The 19,337-nt window shown below is 39.0% G+C and overlaps 1 protein-coding gene across 3 annotated transcripts in view; it reads left to right on the forward strand.

Annotated features, from left to right (window-relative positions):
- Positions 1-554: 554 nt before the first annotated feature.
- TCF12 (transcription factor 12) overlaps positions 555-19,337 on the forward strand; it is a 385,779-nt gene continuing 366,996 nt past the window's right edge. Inside the window, exons 1-3 of one of the 3 annotated variants that reach the window (XM_032341444.1) lie at positions 555-874; positions 1,839-1,935; positions 2,981-3,053. In XM_032341444.1, coding sequence (XP_032197335.1) covers positions 1,861-1,935; positions 2,981-3,053 — 148 coding nt within the window. In that variant the 5' untranslated portion in view covers positions 555-874; positions 1,839-1,860. Of the gene's footprint in view, positions 875-1,114; positions 1,282-1,838; positions 1,936-2,980; positions 3,054-19,337 lie in introns of those variants that run through there. The other 2 variants (XM_032341446.1, XM_032341445.1) reach the window with 2 other exon arrangements.

The raw sequence follows: 19,337 nt of genomic DNA on the forward strand, positions 1-19,337 counted from the left end.
TAGTTTGAGGGAGCTTGTGACCCTTTTCCTGCGTGCTGCTCAGCAACGAATTCCACCAGCTCCAGCAACTCCAAGCGCGGACCGAGGTGGCTCGGTCTCCGTTCCCCACACAAGCATCCCCCGCCAGCGCGGCGCAGCCTCCCGGGGCTGGAACGTCCGGGCCCAAGTGTGGCTTGGTCGGGAACTGCAGCTTCCAGGGCTCTGCGGCCTCGGACAGGGTGGCCTGAGCAGCGGATCCAGATGCGCCCGCAGCTGCGTCTCCACCGCGCCGCTCTGCCGCCCGAGGCAGGAGCGGGACCAGCCAGAGGAGGCGCCACGGTGCCTGCCTCCCTGCTCCCGAGGGCACGGACTCGGCGCCCTCGGCGGGCGGCCCGGTCCTACTTCGCGGGGTGCCCGCGCGCGTCTCCCGCCCCTCCCCGGCAGCCCCGACTTCGTCCCGCCTCACCCCACCGCGGGCTTTGTCCACCGGCCGCGCGGCGGCTCCTCCCCGTTCCCGCCGGCTCCTCCCCACCCCCTCCGCTGGCCCCACTTCCTCGGCGCAGGCGGCAGGAGCGAGCAGGGGACGAAAGGGTTAACCCGGGGCTCTTCCCGGCGCGGAGGGATCCGGAGCGGAGCCGAGCGCGGTGCTGAGGCCGTCTCAGCGAAAAAAATGTCCGCCTGAGGAGACCCACAAGTTCTATTCGGGGGGACCGCCAGCCCGCCCCGGGAGGAAGGGGCGGCCAGGCCCGAGAGCCGCCTCTCCCGCCCGGATCCGAGAGCTCGCGCGGGGCAAAGTGAGCCGAGCCTCCGGGAGGTGCAAGGGGAAGCCCGAGCCCGCTCTCCCGGCCAAAGTGAACTTTAATCGGGGTGGTTGGATGCGGAGACGGGGCGGCAGGTAATTGCGGAGAGGCGAGCGGGAGGGGTACGCCGTGGCGGGGCTAGGGGCTGAGGGGCGCCGCCGCGTCCCTGCCGGAGCGGAGGCGACCCCGGCCCCGCGCCCCAACTCCGCGCCCCTTTGTACAGAGGCGAGCCCGGGGTTCCCTCCAACTTGGGGAGCGGAGTGGGGGCGGAGGCGAGAGTCGCGGGCGGCCAGGCCCGCTGGCGGCGCGCTCGGCCTGCGCGCCCCGCTCGGCACTCGGCTCCGGCTCTGGGGCGCGCGGGAGAGCAGGCTGCTTCGGCCGCCGCGCCGGGCTCATTGTTCGGCAGGTCCGGGGCTGGCCGGCCGCAGGCAGGGCAGCAAAAGTGGGAGGAGGCCGAGTCGGGGGAGGAGGACGCCGGGCAAGAGCGAGACTAGTTGTCGAGGTTTGTATTTTCTTTTTAAAAACGCCCCTCGGACGCGCGGGGGTTGCTTTCCAACCCCCGGGGCCCGCTGGGGACGTCCGGGCGGCGGCGGCGGCAGACGCGGGCCTGCGAGCGGCGCGTTCCCTGCAACTTGTCAGTTCTATTGTTGCCGAGCCTGTGAGTCACTTCGCATCTCCCCTCGTCGCCGCTCCGCTCGCTGGACGCCCAGTCGCCCCTCACCCCGCCCCTCGAGACCCCCGCCCGGCCGGGCGCCGCGCCGAACACCCGGCGGCCGCGCGGGGTGGGGGCGCCGCGGAGGGGGCAGGGTTGAGCTCGGAAACTTGCGGGAGAGGCGGCGAGTTGCGGGAGCCGCCGCGACGCTCCCGGGCCGCGCGGAGAAACGCGTGGATTCACCGACCCGGCGCGGTGCTGGGCTCTCCTGCCCCCTGCCCGCACGGCGGTGGGAACGAGTGGGGTAGTGGAAGTCAGCTCACGGCTCTCCTGCCCTACGCCCCTCTTCCTCCTCTCACACTCTTTGGGCCTCGGTGGTCTGTCTGAACCTATTTCCTCTGCTTTAGGACCCGCTAGAAGTGGCTGAAGATGAATCCCCAGCAGCAGCGCATGGCCGCTATAGGGACCGACAAGGAGCTGAGTGACCTGCTGGACTTCAGTGCGGTATGAGAGCTTTCCGCGGCATCTTGGGGTTCTGCTGAGGTTTACCAAAAAAAAAAAAAAAAAAAAAGAAAAAAAAAAAAAAAGAAAAGGGAGGGGGGAAAGCGACGTGGAGACTAGGCAGCGTGAACTCCATCTGCTTTGAGCAGTAGTTCTCAGGGCTGGAGTCCAGCTCCCCCAAGTTGGACACCTGAACTTTGATGTAATGTCTAGACTTGCAGATTTAAAACTTTAATGCCAGAGGGGTCATTTGATTTAACCAGTTAAAAGGAGAACAATGTAACCATGAGCTTTGGTTGAGTCATCTTCTGACCCTGATGATTATTAGGGATTTTGAACTTTATATGAAAAAAAAAAAAGATTTTTGGTGCACTCCATTTCTCTTCCTAAGATGTGATAGAATTTATAATACCCGAAAGAGGTCAGTTAGGAGAAAGCCAGTTAAAGGCAGGAATTTCCAGCCTGTTTGAACACTTTTAAGGACATGTATATTTGTGTATGTATATAGATATAAACATATATATGTATATTTGTAAATCTTTTACCATGGGGAAATAATTAAAGGACTTAAAAATAGCTGAAACCTAAGGCCTACTGCCTTTATCTCTAATGGGTTGAATTCCTTTATTAACTGTTGTTAGGAGGCAGGACCAATACCTACTTTCTAAAACTGGGTTATAATGGATCCTTACTCTATGTCGTTGTTTCATTGGATGTGATTCTGACTGTGTGTATTGAATAGTAGTGTAAATGTAATGAGATCTCTGCTAGAAAGTGAAGATCATGGACAAAATTTTTAACCTTAATATAATTTTTAACCTTAATGTAAGTGACTGGGTTTTGAGAACAGACTATAACCAGTATTTCCAAGTAGCATTAGGAAATAGTATCACTTAGTGTGTTTGCTTTTCTGGGTCTGAATGTATATTTTCAATTTTATCTTAACTTTCTTCTGAAGTACAGTAACTGATGATTCTTGGTGGACTTTTGTTTGCAAGGAGTCTAGAAGAATTTCAGGACTAACAGGTACATTTGGGTTATTTTGTAGATGTTTTCTCCACCTGTTAATAGTGGGAAGACCAGACCAACGACACTGGGAAGCAGTCAGTTCAGTGGATCAGGTAAGATGATATCTAAAATAAGACACTCATATTTTGGTGTTGTGATACATTTTAGTAGAAAAATATGAAGTATTCTAATATTTCTCTGTCATTTTATAGTGTCTAGTTCAAATTAGAAGCAAAAACAAGCCTCAGATGAGAGCTGTTGCTTTTAGGATCCATGATACTTCAGAGAATTTAAATATTGATGTAAAATTTTTCTGTTTTCCATGAATTTTTAAGTTGAATTTGTCTTGTTTGAGTACAAGGGATTATATCCTGCTTTTATGTTTGGATGAGTATCAGAAGAAAACACTCTGTGGTCCATGTGTGGTTTTTTTGTTTGTTTGTTTAATGTTTATTTACATACGTGTATTTTTAATTTTTGCCAAAATTACAGCCTATTAGCATTATTTACATTTGGGTTATAAAAAATTGGTGAAATAATGCTATTTGATATAAGAGTATGAAAAGTAGAATTGAGTCAAGAAATAATTAGTAAGACTCATTTTAAAAGATGGCCCTTCCATTGAAAGACTGCAGCAAATTAACAATTTTGAGGACAGTTAGTTAAAATGTTAAAGGAATGATGTTACAAATAAATAAATAGAAAGATTTATTTTCAGATGACATCTATTAGGTGTCTGAATTCCATATTCCGATGACATTAGGATAATGTTTAGAATAAGTTAAATTTAGATTTCTATTCCTACACTGGTGCTGTTGTCTTTAAGTTGACTTTCTGTATATTTATGATTACTCTGCTTCATTATTAACATTTATCCCATTTTTTTTAAGAATGCGTTTTTTGTTTTTCCAACTTATTTAAACTCAATGATTTGAAAAATAAACAGTAAGAAGCAAGGTCCATTTCAGTGTTCAAAACCTATAATTTTCTTTTTAAGTTAAACTTATTTCTTAGTTCTCAAAGATAAAAAAAAAAAAAAAAGCCATGGACATCATCTTAAAACTGCTGTCAAATTCCTGGGCTGAAATATGGTAATTCCTCTTTGACCAGTGCTTTTATTTTCCCTAGTAAAATGGTAATTGAATTTTTAAGATATTATAAGAGCAAAACATCAGGAAAGAAGGAAATGTCATAACTGATAACATCTTAATACCGCTTTATATTTAAAAAGTGTTTCTATTTAAAAATAATTCAGTAACTTTATTAAAATTTATTTTTCATGATGAAATTATAGCTTATGGGTAAAATACAGAATGTTTAACACCTCAAATAAGCAAAATAAAAGCATTCTAGGTTTTAAATATGTTAAAGGCTGATACTGTCTCTATTCAAAAGAATATCATAAAATGTTAGCCCAACTCCAACTCTGTTCCTGTCTCCTTTTCATTTACTGGTAATTATTTGAAAATTGTCACTTTTTTGGGGTGAGGAGAAAAAATTACTAGTTAATGTAGAAGAAGGCTATATTCTTTTACTTTCTTTACTACTGTTTTGAGTATGTCTCAATTTTTGCAACTTATTCATTTTCAGTACTTTAAATTTACTTTGTCTGATACATAGTAGATGCTTAGTGTATTTCTTTGAGTAGTGACATTGCTCTTTTTAGGTTGTTTGTTCAAACTTTGTGGAAAATATATTTAACTGATATTGGCATCAAGGACATGAACTTTATTTAGAAACTTGCTATTAGAAATATTTTGTTTTTAGAATAAAGCCAGTTATATTTTTTCACCTTTTAAAATTAATGTGTGGTTTATGTAGTGTGTGAAACTAAAAAGTATGCATGAACGTGGTATATATTATTATAAGCTTGACATTGGAACATTTGTAGGCCTTTCTTGTCGCTTGCATTATGCGAAGAAAGAAATTATTTGTTTATATTGCTGAAATAATTATATGGTATTTGATTATTTGGAGTAGGAAATTTTTAATTTTAAAACTGGTAGATTTGTTACTTGTCCATTGAAAGTTTGAACTTAAACATGTGTTCAGTGGATATAGTTATATTTATCTTTGTGGTTTGTTTTAAATACCAGGAAAAACAAAAGCTATGACCTTTAATAATTAGTGAATGGATTTAAATTTTTGGGAAAGCATAATGGCATAAGTGGTTATTTTATATCAGAGTATATTGGTATATGTGGTTTTCCTATAGTCAGTTTGTTATCTTAAATGTCTAGAAGAAATTGGTGTAGCAGTATTATTTTATTTATATACTTTATTGACATCTGAATAATTTTCTATTCTGATTTCAAAGGATATTAATATGTCCTAATGCCTGTTTATTTGCAGCAATATAAGGAGCTAAAGAGAGCTAAAGATCTTTCTGAAGAGCTGACTTAAAGATTAGAGTTTTCTTGTATTTGGAGTAACATTGTTAAGACCTTAAGCTTTTGCTTCATGAAAACTAGTTGTGCAGTGTAATTTCCTTTCTTATGTTCTTTTGGAGGATAACTTAATTTCACGTTGGACTTTTTTTGAGAAATAGTAAAACAGACTTAGAATATTTTTAGGTGAAAGCATACAATATATTTTATAGTTTAAAAAAACATTATTTTTAAAAAAGTTTTATTCCTAAAACTAATAACTTGTATGATAGCTGACACTTCAAAAGTCATTGGAAAAGATGAGAGTGTATTTCTATTACTTATTTGTCTGGAGAAATGTGTTATAATGCTATTTCTTCATCAAGGTGTAAATTTTCTTGCATTATCATAAGACTGAATTTGTCCCCTTCGTATGATAGAGTCTGTGATGTTCTTACAGTGACCTTGAGAGGTGTGTCTCTCTGTAGGAGTTCAAAGTGAGGTTACTGTATTATGTTAGGCCAGTATATCAGGAGAAAACTTGTTGAAAGGATTGATAAAATGGAAGTACTTCAGGTGTTTAAATCCACTATTCCCTCCAACTTCAGAGTTTGAGTGTGTAGAACGAAATTGTGGTATTGGATTTAATTTTTAGTAGTTTAAATATTTACACGATATCCAAAAATTTTTCTTTATTAGTTTTTGAATCTAAGTAGTAAGAGATACTGAAACAGAACGGGTATATTCATTTTATAAGCTATCTTTGTACATATTGAATCTATCTTTGATATTTCTGGAAAAATATCTTACTTAGCAAGTAAAGTTTTGCTTTTTGTTATTCAAAGTGGATTTTTGTAACATAGTTTCTTCTTGCCCAAGATTTTTGGACATAATTGTAAGAACTGTTTTCCGGCTTTTAATTTTTTAAAAGGAATACAGCTTTTCATTCTTCAGTTACTGATCACTGTTTTGGGGGGAAGTTTTTCATTTGTATAGGCTTTATGCTTTTTGAAAGTAATTTGTTCATTCAGGAAGCAAATATGCTAATCTACGGGTGAGCTGGTGAAGGTTTGACTTGGTATTAGTATATGGGGAAGGAAGGAAAAAATACCGGAAAGAAAGGACTGACAGAATTTGAAGAACTGGATTTCTCTAGGTTAAGAAAAACGACTTACGGTTGCAGTTCTCACATAACTGGAGTGTGGTTGTACTGGAGGAAATAAAGATGCTGAATTGTTTTGAGCATTTTAAATTTCCAGGACCTGGGGACTCTTCTAGCTAATTGTGGGATTTATGAGAGAGAGAGAGAAAAGTGCTGGGAGATGAGTTAAAGATGTTGGTTAAAAAAAAGAACAACAGCAGCTCTTTTTTGTTTATAAAATTAATAGTCATCGTTGAAAAGAAAGTTGGAGAACAGAAAAAGCAACAAAGGAAAAAAAACACCCATTATTTCACTGTCCAGAGAAAATTGTTATGTTTTGATATGTTTCCATTTGGTTTTGTTTTTCCAGTTAGTCCTTTGTTTGCAAAGTTGAGAGCTTAATGATGGTTTCATTTTATGTCCTCCTTTTTTATTTCACTTAATATTATGAGCATTTTCATCATGTACTTAAAGATACTTTATAAAGTTGGTGTACTATTGTATAATATTACATGGAATGGATATAGTATAACTTAACAGTTTAGTTTTCTTACTGCTTGACATTTAGGGATTTTGTTATTTTGCTTTTTATAAAAAATATGATAGTGAACACCTTTTTGTACATGTGGATTTTTTATCTACACTTCGATTTCCTTTGGATAGGAGATGTAGGTTTTGTTTTTTGTGCCTGCAAGTTATAATTAAAGCTAAGAGAGTGAATGAATACCCTTAGGGAAATGAACTCAGAGAGAGCTAAATTATCAGGCCAAGGATTGATGTTAATGGTGGAATTAGATGTATAAAATTAGTGACTTTGGATAATTACTTAATGTAAAAATACAATTTCTATTTGTATATAAGTAGAGTATAAGATGGCATTATGTAGAGATTTATATTTGTGTGTAAATTGGTTGTGTGGTAACTTGAGGGGATTTCCATCATTGTTCGACCTGTGCCTTTTGAAATGGAGTGTAATCTAATTGGAGTCTATCGGTGAGGGCTCTTGAATTCTTGACTTCTTAAGAGAGGCGCTATAGGATAGTGAGAGGAATTGAACTCAGGAACCAGACAATTGGAATGGAATCAGTGCTTTGCAGCTTATTGGCTGGGGGTCCTTCAATGATCTGACCATACTTTTTTGTGAAAAGTAGATGATACTGCCTACCTTCCGAATCTTTATGAGGATCAAGTAAGATTATCTTTTTTAAAAAAAGATTTATTTGTTTATTTATTTGACAGACAGGGATCACAAGTAGGCAGAGAGGCAGGCAGGGTGTGGGGGGAAGCAGGCTCCCCACCAAGCAGAGAGCCCGACGTGGGGCTGGATCCCAGGATCCTGGGATCATGACCTGGGCCGAAGACAGAGGCTTTAACCCACTGAGCCACCCAGGCATCCCAAGATTATCTTTATGTATTTCCTGACACACAGCAGTTTCAAAAATGGTAGCTGCCAAGGGTGCCTGGGTGTTCCAGTTGGTTAATCGTCTGGACTCTTGATTTTGGCTCAGGTCATGATCTCAGGGTTGTGGGATTGAGTCCTGTGTCTGGCTCCGTGCCGGGTGTGGAGTATGCTTAAAATTCTCTCTCCCTCTTCCTCTGCCCACTCCACTCCCTCTCTAAAAATAAAAATGGTAGCTGCCATTATTATTGTGGCATCCTCTTAAGTAATACTAATGATAATATTAATAATTAACAGTAATACTTAGAACCAGCTTTATAGGCAATGTTTATTGAACTATTTTTATCTACTAGGTGCTATGTTAGTGGTGGTGGAGGTGAGGAAATGCCCCCCACAAGGGCAAATATCAAAGTTTCTTTTCAGTGCCATAAAATTATATATGTTGTCAGAAGTCTAAGAAGAAATCAGGCAGTAGTTTTTTAAAATTAAAAGATTTTTTTCCCCTAGAAGAGTAGCTTTGAAAGGGCACCAGGGACCTAAAAACCTTACCTTTTTTTTTCTTTCACAGTGGATTTCTTCTTAATACTATTATTTTGTAGATTAGATATTGTATAGTGCAGAATGATAGACAGAAATGTGTACAGCTTTTGAAACCCTCTTCCATGCTTAGGCATTGCCATTTGGATGTAGTGTTTTCTCCATATTCTCTTAACTACTTGAAATTTTTTCTGGAATGAGATATAGATTAAATAAATAAGTAAAATAAAAATTACGTGGCCTGAGAGGATAGAATAGCTGGGAGACAGGTTGGAGAGAGTGTTAAGAGTCTCTAGAGTAGAGCTTCTCCAATTTTTTCTTAATAGCAGAGGAGAAGTAACATAAACTCCCCTGGGAGCCTGAAGCAACACATTGCAAGTGAGCAGAAGAAATCTTATCTTAAAAATTTATGTGCATTTTACTTTCTACTCCCAAACACAAACATATTTGTTGTAATATGAATATGTTTTGGGGTGCCTGGGTGGCTCAGTTGTTAAGTGTCTGCCTTCGGCTCAGGCCATTCTCCCAGGATCCTGGGATCAAGCTCCACATCGGGCTCTCTGCTCTGCGAGAAGATTGCTTCTTCCTCTCCCACTTCCTTGCTTGTGTTCCTTCTCTCACTGTGTCTCTCTCTGTCAAATAAATAAAAATCTTAAAAAAAAAAAGTTTTAATTAATCATTGAGTAAAACAGGTTCTAGGGAGGTGTGTCTGATTAGCTTATAGCGTTGCCTTCCCCCTGTTTTGCTTTGTATCTTTGGGGTTGGGGCAAAGGTGGAGTGGGATGTAGGCTTATATTATCTTAGTGAGAAGCCCACTTTTATGCTTTATCTGGAGCATATTATTCAGCTGTTTTTATTCTTGGGTCTTCTCTTGCTCCCACAGAAGTCTATGAAAAAGGATCATCACATTAGGGGGCAAATTGTTTTGTTAGGGAGGAAATTGTTATTCCATAACGCACAGAAAAATTTGTTAGTAATGTCGCTTGTCTTTTGAACCCTTGTTTTCTGTTTCCAGCCAGATCATCTTGTAATTTAACATGTCCATGACTTGAGAAGAAAATGTGTATTTTTATAGAGAAAGCTTTGTATTTTTGTTGTTGTTCTGTGTCTGCAGTGTGCTCTGGTGTGTTCCATGTTAAAAATGTGCTTTCATAAAGACCGTGGTGAGTCATCCAAGTTACTCTAAGCTGATTGGGAGCATAAAGATCATATTTAAAGATCACACTGAAATGTATAAACAGATCAGGGATCAGTTGCTAATTTTTATTGCATTGAGTAGTGACTCAGTGATGAAATTTTCAAAATATAACAATAAAGCAATTTAAGATAAGGTGCAAGATAGAAGAGAATGCTTTTTTTTTTTTTTTTTTTTTTTAAAAAAAAGCAACCACTACCACACCTTAACCATGTTTTTGGCTATTAAAAATGTTGGCGGAATGTGTCATTTTGTCAGGTCTGTTTTAGGTGCTAGGAAGGTGCCTGAATTTGAATTGAGGGAGTTCTCTGAATTTGAAGGATTATTCCAGTTACCCAAGGAAAGTCTCTTTGGAAACCTCCCTCAAAAATTGTCGGTTTATTTTCTTCCGGTGGTTTTGCCAGGGAGCCATTGCGAGGCTTTGAAATGAACGGGATCAACTCATGATTACTCTTCCACCACTTCATTGGTGGTTAATGTAGAGAACACAGGTTGAATTTAATATGACCGTGCAGCTCCAGTCAATGAGCAAATGTGCTCCTGCTCTCAGCAAGAGTTGGGAGTAGTGGTGGGGCACCACAGGGATCCCTGCTAGGAGGGAATTACAGTCATCAAGCTTCTCAGTCCTTGAGGCATATGTTGTTTTGAGGTTGTTGAGGATAAATAAAAGGTTTGCTGTACCACTAGAGAGGAAAAAAATACTAGGCTTCACTTTGAACTAGTGGCAGAAGCATGCTTTGGCCACAAGTTAATTTAGAGAATCTGAGTTTGTATGGGTCCTCAAATAGCAGAAACCTGAGTTAGCAGGTCCTCTTACGTTTTTGCTGTTTGGAAGGCCTACTATATCTAGCTGACTTTGTCATCTGGTCTGAGGCCCATTGCTTGTCTGCTTGGCATTGACATGCTAAAGGTTTTAGAAAATGTTTTTCGCTTTTGGTCCCAATTTAGGTAGAGTGAAGTTTAAGGGGAAAGTTGTTTCATGTTCATTCTCTTGGTGAGAACTTACAGACAGCTTGAATTGATAATGCTTTTCTAGGTAGGCAAGTAATTAGAGCCATTTCAAGAGCATAAGAAATGTCCTCAATGTCTCTTGTCTAAGCATCAGCTCGTTCCTTTTATTCTATGGGATGGTGTGATTAATTATTATACGCCAAGATCACCTTTTACCTGCCATAGATCCACAATCCCTGATCTGCGATTTTGAAATCCCAAAGAGTCTGATTCAGAATTTTTCCTTTAAATTCAGTATACATTATTTTAATGGCAAAATCTGATCTTATCTGAAGGTTCAGAGGCCATTGACAGTCTGTTTTCCTAGTTGTATGGTTACCAGATGCTGGAAGTGATTTGTAATATATGGTATGTGCACTGTATTTCTTTCTTAAATTTGAAAAAAAGAATTATAAAATCCACCTATCTCCATGGATTTTTGAAAAGGTATTATAGACGCCCCGGTCCCCCCTTGTGTGTGTCTCCCAGGTATTGTTTACAACTCAAGATAATTTCTTTTTTTGGACTAAAAGCCTAGAGTAGAGAATTTATTATTTTAAATACAGAAAAAATAATGGTGGTGAACTTGTTAACATAAAGGAAATTCTTTTTGGAATTTGACTTTTCAGGCTGAGCTTTGTGTTTGAGTATTTTGGCCAGTACATTGATTTAGGGAATCAATTTCTGTTTTGAGGAGGGATACACTTTTTCATCTTTTGGGCCAAGGAGTGTACCAATATTTCCCTGGTCAGTTTGCATGAGAATTTTCAGAGTGCTAAGCGGAGACATATTTACAGATCGATATATAAACCCAAGTAAAAATAATTATATATATATATACACACACACACATATATATGTAAAATATAAATCTGGTACTGTATGATTACTTTCAAAAGGAAGCCTGAACCCTGACCATAGTCACTTTTAACTGTTGACTAAGAGCAAATGGAGAAGAGAATTCTAGTGAGTAATCATGACAAAAAAGAGGAGCTAAGATAAAGTTTGGTATGGGACAGATAACAAAACCAGTCTTTGGTAATTTTATGTATGTATTTATCTATTTAACTTATTAATTAATTTTATTTTTTACTTCTTTGGGAGGGAGAGAACACAGAGCCCAGGGGTGAGGGGGTTGCAGGGAGGGGCAGAGGGAGAAGCAGATTCTCTTCGAGCAGAGAGCCTGATGTGGGGCTGGATCCCAGGACCCTGGGATCATGACCTGAGCTGAAGGCAGACACTTAACCGACTGAGCCACCCAGGTGCCTCCAGTCTTTGGTAATTTTATTATCTTCTTTTATATTAAAGTTAACAGTTTTCATGGATTGATACGTAGCCTGATGTTTATTCCTGCAGTATACTTATTAAGGGCATCTTCATTGAAAACACACTGTGATTCTAATGGGTATATAAAATTTTCCTCAGTAACCTGTCATTGGCTCACTTCTACTATTGATAAAAACTGTGGAAGTAGCTATGAAACTAGTTGGGTATGTTTTGAGGGGCATGCCAGTTGTTGGCCATTCAGACTCTGGTTGCCTTTCAAACCTGTTCCCTGTAATGTTCCCAGTGATGCTGTCTTAAGAACCATGAATACTTAAACAAATAAGCTCAATTAAATAGATTAAATAATTAAATAATTGAATAATTAAATCCACTTAAAGTTTGTAGGGGTTTGAGATTCTCTCCTGTAGGAACACAGAACAGGTCATATAGCCAAGCTGTCTCTCGCCTTCATATTTATATAATCTCTTGCAGTGCCGCAACGAACAGACTCTGAGTTTGACTGTGGAGCCTTGCTAGACAAGTTGTATAGTAGTAGCACTTTGCCCAGTGGATGACTGAAGGAAGGAGGAGTCTTACTGTTGAAAAGAAATCAGTAATGATAAAACTATTTGGTAAATATTTACTCATACACTGTTTTCTTCATAATTCTCATAGGAAGTTGGTAACTTCATTTTGTAGAGGAAATAAAGAAATCAACAGTGATACACATTTGCCTGTGGTTTCTTATTGCCCCTCAGAAGTAGCAAACTGATGAGTTGTAGTTGCACCTGCACTGATACCAATCTACACCAGGGCAAGGTTTGTCTTGAGGAGGAATTTAGTATCTCTAGAAATCTTTAAAATTTGTTGTTGTAACTGGGGGCTAAAGTGGTGTAATCTTGGTATTCTCCACAAGAAAGTGTTTCAAAATTTATTTTTATTAAGAAGAAAACAATAATCAGAGCTTTTATACAATAGAACTTTTAAAAAAGTATTAGAAGATATTGAATATAAATAGCTACACCCTGAAATGTCTTCAGGAGAATGTAATTTTTGTGTGTGGTCTTATTGTCCAGCTATCATCAGACTTTGTGCCTTGGGAAGAAGATGAAATTTGATAGTTGTAAGATACTGGAATATTCACAGTATTACAGAGTTGAATCCTAGGAAAGAATGGTTGCTTGATAGTATGGAAAATTCTTTATTTTCACTTTCCCATTTTCAAAGATTTAATGCTTATTTAGTTATAAAGGCAAGTAAGAGCAGATGGAAAATAATTATTCCAAGGGTAGTTTAAAAATGTTATTAAACATACAGAAGAGATTTTTAATTGAAGTCATTAAAATTTAATTTTGGGAACAGAACTTTCAGTGCATTAAAATGAAGAGACTTAGGCTAACTCTTATAGTAGTGAATGGTGCTGATTTGTCCATTTTCTATTTTCATTTATTTGAAAGTAGACTGGGCTTTCATTTTGTTGAAGGGCATCTAGAGATATTTGAGAGAACACCTAGTAATACCTGGCTGTTTTTCACTGGTGTTTGCAGGATGGTTTATTTACATTTAAGGAGGTGGAGAATAGAGCACATTGTTGTATATTGGAAAGAGGAGGGGTTTGGAGTCAAAAAGTTTTGGTTCAGTGTTGGCTTTATCCTTTACTAGATCTGTGATCGTTGTGCAGTATGTTAACTCCTCTTAACCTGTTTATCTTATTGTAAAATGAGGAAAATAAAATACTGCCCTAAGGGGTAGCGATAGTGATCAAGTTAAGTAATTTTTAAGGAAATTACTTTCTAAAATGTGGAGACTTACAGTACTGTACAAAATATTGGTTGCCTTATGTTAGGAGGCATAACAACTCTTGAAGGGATTCTAAGATCACAAGTATAGATGGAGAGAATGACTATTCATGCAAAACTCACAATATTTCTGACAATCAGTGAAGATTACATCAGGTGATTGAGAGGTAAGGAACTCCTTATGGTAATTAATGCTCAGAATTTCTAAATTCTTCAAATGAATTCTTTCTATTTTTGTTTAGATGGGGGATGTTAAGTCAGAGAAGTAAAATTCTCATGCATGTTCTTTGGTAGAACTCTTAGTTATATCCCAAACCATGGAGCCCCCAAATTAGTATCTCTGAATCCATTATTCTCAGCTTAGTTGTTTTAAATGCTTTTTGAGGCTCTCTTGTAGTGACAAGGTTAATCCCAGGCTTAAGTAGGTGTGACAGCTGAATGGTTCTTAGGAATAGTCTGCTTTTGCTTTGTTTGATGAGCAGTAATCTGAACAAAATTTTAATGTCAGTAAGAGTTAACATTTTAAAGATTTAAAAGTATGAGATCTAGTGTCCTTGGTATATTCCCAAGTGAAGACAAGAGGTTGCAAGGATGAGGTTGAGAAATGCAAGTGGAACTCCCATCTGCTCTATGCCTGTGCTTGAAGCAGGAAGGACTCAGTCTTACCCATAAATGACATAGGTATCAGGGCTCTGAGATGTCTGATGATGCTTCTGTTTCTGGGTGTGTGATTAGGGAAGACGGGGGCCTCCCCAGGTCCTAATACTGCTTTCCATTTAGTATACTTGTCTTGGTTATATAAAACACCTGGCTTACCTGTTAAATTAGGAAATACTGAGGCTTTTACTGACTCTTTGTATGTATGTGTTGTGGGATTGTGTTGTTTAGAATTATTCTTTAAAGAAGGAAATCAGCAAATTCAAAGTTCATAGAACCCAGAGCCAGTAGACGGTGGTTTTGATGGAAGTCTGTGGACTTCTGGGCTCTGTAGGAGCTCTTTGCTAATTATTCTTCAGGAGAAGACAATGACTGGGTTTGGAATATAGCATGATTTGACAGCAACTTACCTGGCATCAACAAAGTTCTGAGGCCTTCTGTCTCTGCACTTCCCATTGTAAGAATTCCTAGTCCTTTCTTGAAAGATGTGTATTAAATTGCAATGATGTGAGAATAGATGGTTGTTGAGACAATAAAATGAGGGACCTTTGGGAGTGGAGATTGAGGGTTTCTGAATATAACTTCTCATCCAGGGGCCAGGTGAGATGGTTTATTTTTTTTTCCATAACAGTTGATGGCATCTGCATGCCTGCTGCCAGCTCTGATCTGGTACTTCACTGCAGGCATTGCAGTGGTCTCCTTACTGGGGCTCCTTGTGTCCATTTGCTCTCTTTTCCAATCTTAATCTGCTAAGCTGCCATAACAAAATACCACATACTGGGTGGCTTAAACAATACAGTTTATTTTCTTACAGTTCTGGAGACTGGAAGTCTGAGCGCAATATGGTCAGGTTCTGGTATTCTTCCTTTTTTTGCAGATAGCCGCCTTCTTTTTTCGTTCTCACATAGCCTTTCCTTAATGTGTATGGAGAGAGGTTGTAGGAAAGAAGATGCTGTGGTGTCTTGTCTTACAAGGACACATTTCATCATAGCATTCCCACTCTTTTTTTTTTTTTTAAAGATTTTATTTATTTATTTGACAGAGAGATCACAAGCAGGCAGAGAGGCAGGCAGAGAGAGAGAGAGGAGGAAGCCGGCTCCCTGCTGAGCAGAGTCCGATGCGGGGCTCGATCCCAGGACCCTGAGACCATGACCTGAGCCGAAGGCAGCGGCTTAACCCACTGAGCCACCCAGGCGCCCCAGCATTCCCACTCTTATGACCTCCTCTAATCCTAATTATCTCCCAAAGCCCTCACCTCCAAATACCAGCTTCTGTAGATGAATTCTGGGAGGACACAAGTCCATAACACAATCCTCATATTTTTTTAAACATTTTCCTCCTGTGATTCTTGTCAGATTTGTTCCTTGTTGGCTGTCAATCAAAACAATCAAAAGGGGGCACCTAGTGACTCAGTCGGTTAAACATCCAGCTCTTCATTTCAACTCAGGTCATGATCTCAGGGTTGTGAGATCAAGCATGGTGTCGGGCTCTGTGCTAAGCGCAGAATCTGCTTAAGATTCTCTCTCTCCCAGGGCAACTGGGTGTCTCAGTCGGTTAAGTGTCTGCCTTTGGCTCAGGTCATGATCCTAGGATCCTGGAATCAAGCCCCACATTGGACTCTCTGTTCAGTAGGGAGCCTGTTTCTCTCTGCCTCTGCTGCTCCCCCTGCTTGTATTCTCTTTATTTCTCTCTGTATCAAGTAAATTTAAAAAAAAAAAAAAAAAAAAGTTTCTCTCTCTCCCTTTGCCCTCTCCCCAAAATAAATAAATAAAATTTTAAAACAAACAAAACAATCAGAAGTCTCCCCTTGGCATTTAAGTTCTTTAATAATCTGATAGGAACTTGCCTTAGTTTTATAATTACTACTTCTAGTCTGAATTGTGTGGTTCACTTACACTGGTTTCCTATCTGACCTCTTGCCTTTGCGTTATTTTTTTTTTCACAAACTGGATTTCCTCTTGCCGTTTTTGTGCTGTTTCAACCTCCTTTTCTTATGAAATCTTTTCCAGCCATTTTAGCCACAACTTTGTCAAAGTATGGCTTCGAGATGATTTAAAGACTTTCAGGTAAAGGATTTCTTTTTTGCTCCTGAAGGCAAAGCTAGGGTCAGTATGGCAGTTAGGGCCATTTGATTTTGAGTCCAACCAGTTATTGTAGCTGGACAGCTTCTTTATAAACACTGTAGTTTAAAAGAAGATTGAAGCCTACTTCTGTTGAATACTGAACATAGAATTTCTGTTTGTAGGAGTTGAACTTGGTGTTCTAAGTTCTTTTTTGCCTAAAATTGTTTAGAATACTGTCCTGTAAAAAAAAAAATAAAAAAAAAAAATATATATATATATATAGTCCCAGATTATAAAAATCCCTGGAAGTGAAGATAGTGTTTTAAGTTTGTATTTCTGCAAAATACCTTGCTTTTGAGGTCAGAAAACACGTGGTGATTGACTGTTTTTAGATTTGGAGATGTGTGATAGTTTGGTGGAAAGAAAGATTAAATTTCCCAAGTTAAATTTTGTAGATTAAATTCCCTTTATTGCAGTTTTCTTTTCTAGCATCAGCTACACGGTGAGGTTTTAAGGAAGCACTGAACTTGTATGGATTAGCTGACTGGAGACTGGGGTGTTTGTTAGAATGTTTTATCTGTTCTCTTCTTTCTTCTGAAAAGATCTTAGCCCATCCAGGACTCCACATTTAAATATCAGGGATGAGCAGGAAGTGTCCCAAGTGGTAAAGTCATTGAGGTTGTTTGTGAATATATCTGCCTCTACCAAACCATAGCCAGCCCTTGCTCTGAAAAGCAAAGAGAAGTGATAGTTTCATAGTGTTCTCTTTTGACAAGATATGTGTCATTTACGTTTTTTAGTAATGTCAGGTTGTGGGGAGAATGGCTTATCTGATGCTGGGATTGATCAGGTAGAGGAGATCTGTTCTATGAGGTGTATAGGAAACATTTTACCACACACTGGAAACCAGTAGATAGCCAAAACCTTGGAAGTGGTATTTCCCTGAGACAACCCTGATTTTTAGTATTTGGGTTGAGCCATGGAAGAGAGGTTGGTTATATGATCTAGCATTGTAGTTGTTGTGGGGAAACATCCGTAAGGGCAGAAAAATATTATCTTAATGGAAGGGAGTCCATCACCTGCTTAATTTGTACACCACCAAGGAGCCCCTGAATGTTTCTAAATCATCTTCAGTTGGAGATTTTTGGGCTAAAGCTGCATTTGTCTACTGTAGAATATATGTCATCTTCATATTTTGAAGTTAGCTTGCAGATCTAGACATGGTATCTTTGGCAGTTGTATCTTAAAATGTGTGTGTGTGTGTATTTTTTTTTTTTTTAAACTAGGAATTGAGTTGATCACTCTGATGTAATTTGGAACTAAAATGTTACCCTTGTATGTAGAATTTGGAAAAAACTTGTTTTGAGGGAAACATCAGTTGAAGGTTAAGGAGTTTTGTGCGGAGAAATCTGGAGATGTATCAAGCTGGAGATGTGATCTGTGATAAAGATAGTAAAAATTCTCATCTCAGTAATCTACCTCAGAACAAAATTTCTCCATTATAAGCTTCTCACTTACTTAAAGCCACTTTATCTCATCTTTTGGCTGCTAGAATACTCTTACATGACTCAGATCTCATTGTAGCTTACCTCTGAAATATGTAGATTATGTTTTCTTGCGTAGTCTGAGAGAGTGGTTTTTTATTTCAAACAGTAATTTTCATTGCTTGTAAAACTCAAAGATTTCTGAGTTGCCACCTTTATAGACTTCTGGTTGATTTTTCTCTCAGAGTGCCCATTTGCTCTCTGTGAAAGGAACAGGTTTGCATTTATTCAGTGAATCTAAGATGAGATAATTGGTATTTTTATTATTTGAATGGAGGCTTTGTATTTTTGAATTTTGTGAAACAAAGCTGTGTTTGTAAACACATTTCAAAAATATAAATGACACTTTTTGGTAAAGATGTTCACTGAATAGCAAGAAAGTTCAAAAAAGCGCTTTTGTTAACATTCTATAATAATCTAACTGTTTTCATTGACTGTCGCATTGATTAAAGAGTACCTGATTTTTAGAACTTTTTGTGTTGAAAATAATCCTTACACTGGGTTGTGGTAGGAAAATATTTTCTTGGTATCCAGTACTCCTGGGAGTTTGGAGTTTTCAACTGTTGTCTAGGTTTAGAAGAATGTTTGATAAACAGTGTATTTCAATGTAAAAATAGTCTTGGGAAACTCTAGGAAAGCATTTGTTTAGTGCTCCGATGTAAGATGAACAAGTTGTTCTGGTATTGGACCCATAACAGAAATATTTTTATATGGCTACAAAGGTTGAGGTAAAAAGAAATGATGTAAAAGTTTAGGTATAAATAAGTGGATTTCAGGCAAAATTCAAAGTGGTCTTCAGATTTTGTAAAACAACGTGGTTGATTTTACATTCCCCTCCAATTCCTTCTTCTTTTAAAGACTTCTCTTGGCTTTTTAAAGGAAGTTGTCTGGTCAGGTATGGAAGTATTATTTTCAGAGGAAGCGTATTATGTCTATATGTAGTGATTTTCATGTGGGAGGAGAGTGTTTAATTTTGAGAACCTATATGTAAGTGGCTGATTTTTCTTTTTAAACTACTTTTGAAAAATTTTAAAAATATAAGCCAAACCTAAATGAATATAAACAGCACAGAAAGGTACATGGTGAAAAATAAGTTCTAGTCATTTTTTCCTGTTCCCCATTTCCACTCCCTTGGCAGAGATTGATACTGTTCAGTTTCTTCTCAAAGTTTTTCATGCATACGCAAACGATGTAATAGCTTTTGTTTTGCACAGGGAAAAACAGTTCTGCAACTTAACCTTTTTACTTAAGAGAGGGAAGGTGGGGGATCACTATGTAAAGGCCATTCTTGAGCCTATTTAGATTTTTATTAGGACATTTGATTCCCTAAGATATGTGTAATGATTTGACCTGTTATAAAAAGTAACATAATTGTATAGTACATATGTACATAGTACATATGGCTTAATGAAGCTAAAAAATGCAAAAGCTTTAGCATTT

This window comes from Mustela erminea, chromosome 5 (assembly GCF_009829155.1).
Source record: "Mustela erminea isolate mMusErm1 chromosome 5, mMusErm1.Pri, whole genome shotgun sequence".
Taxonomy (NCBI): Eukaryota; Metazoa; Chordata; class Mammalia; order Carnivora; family Mustelidae; genus Mustela; species Mustela erminea.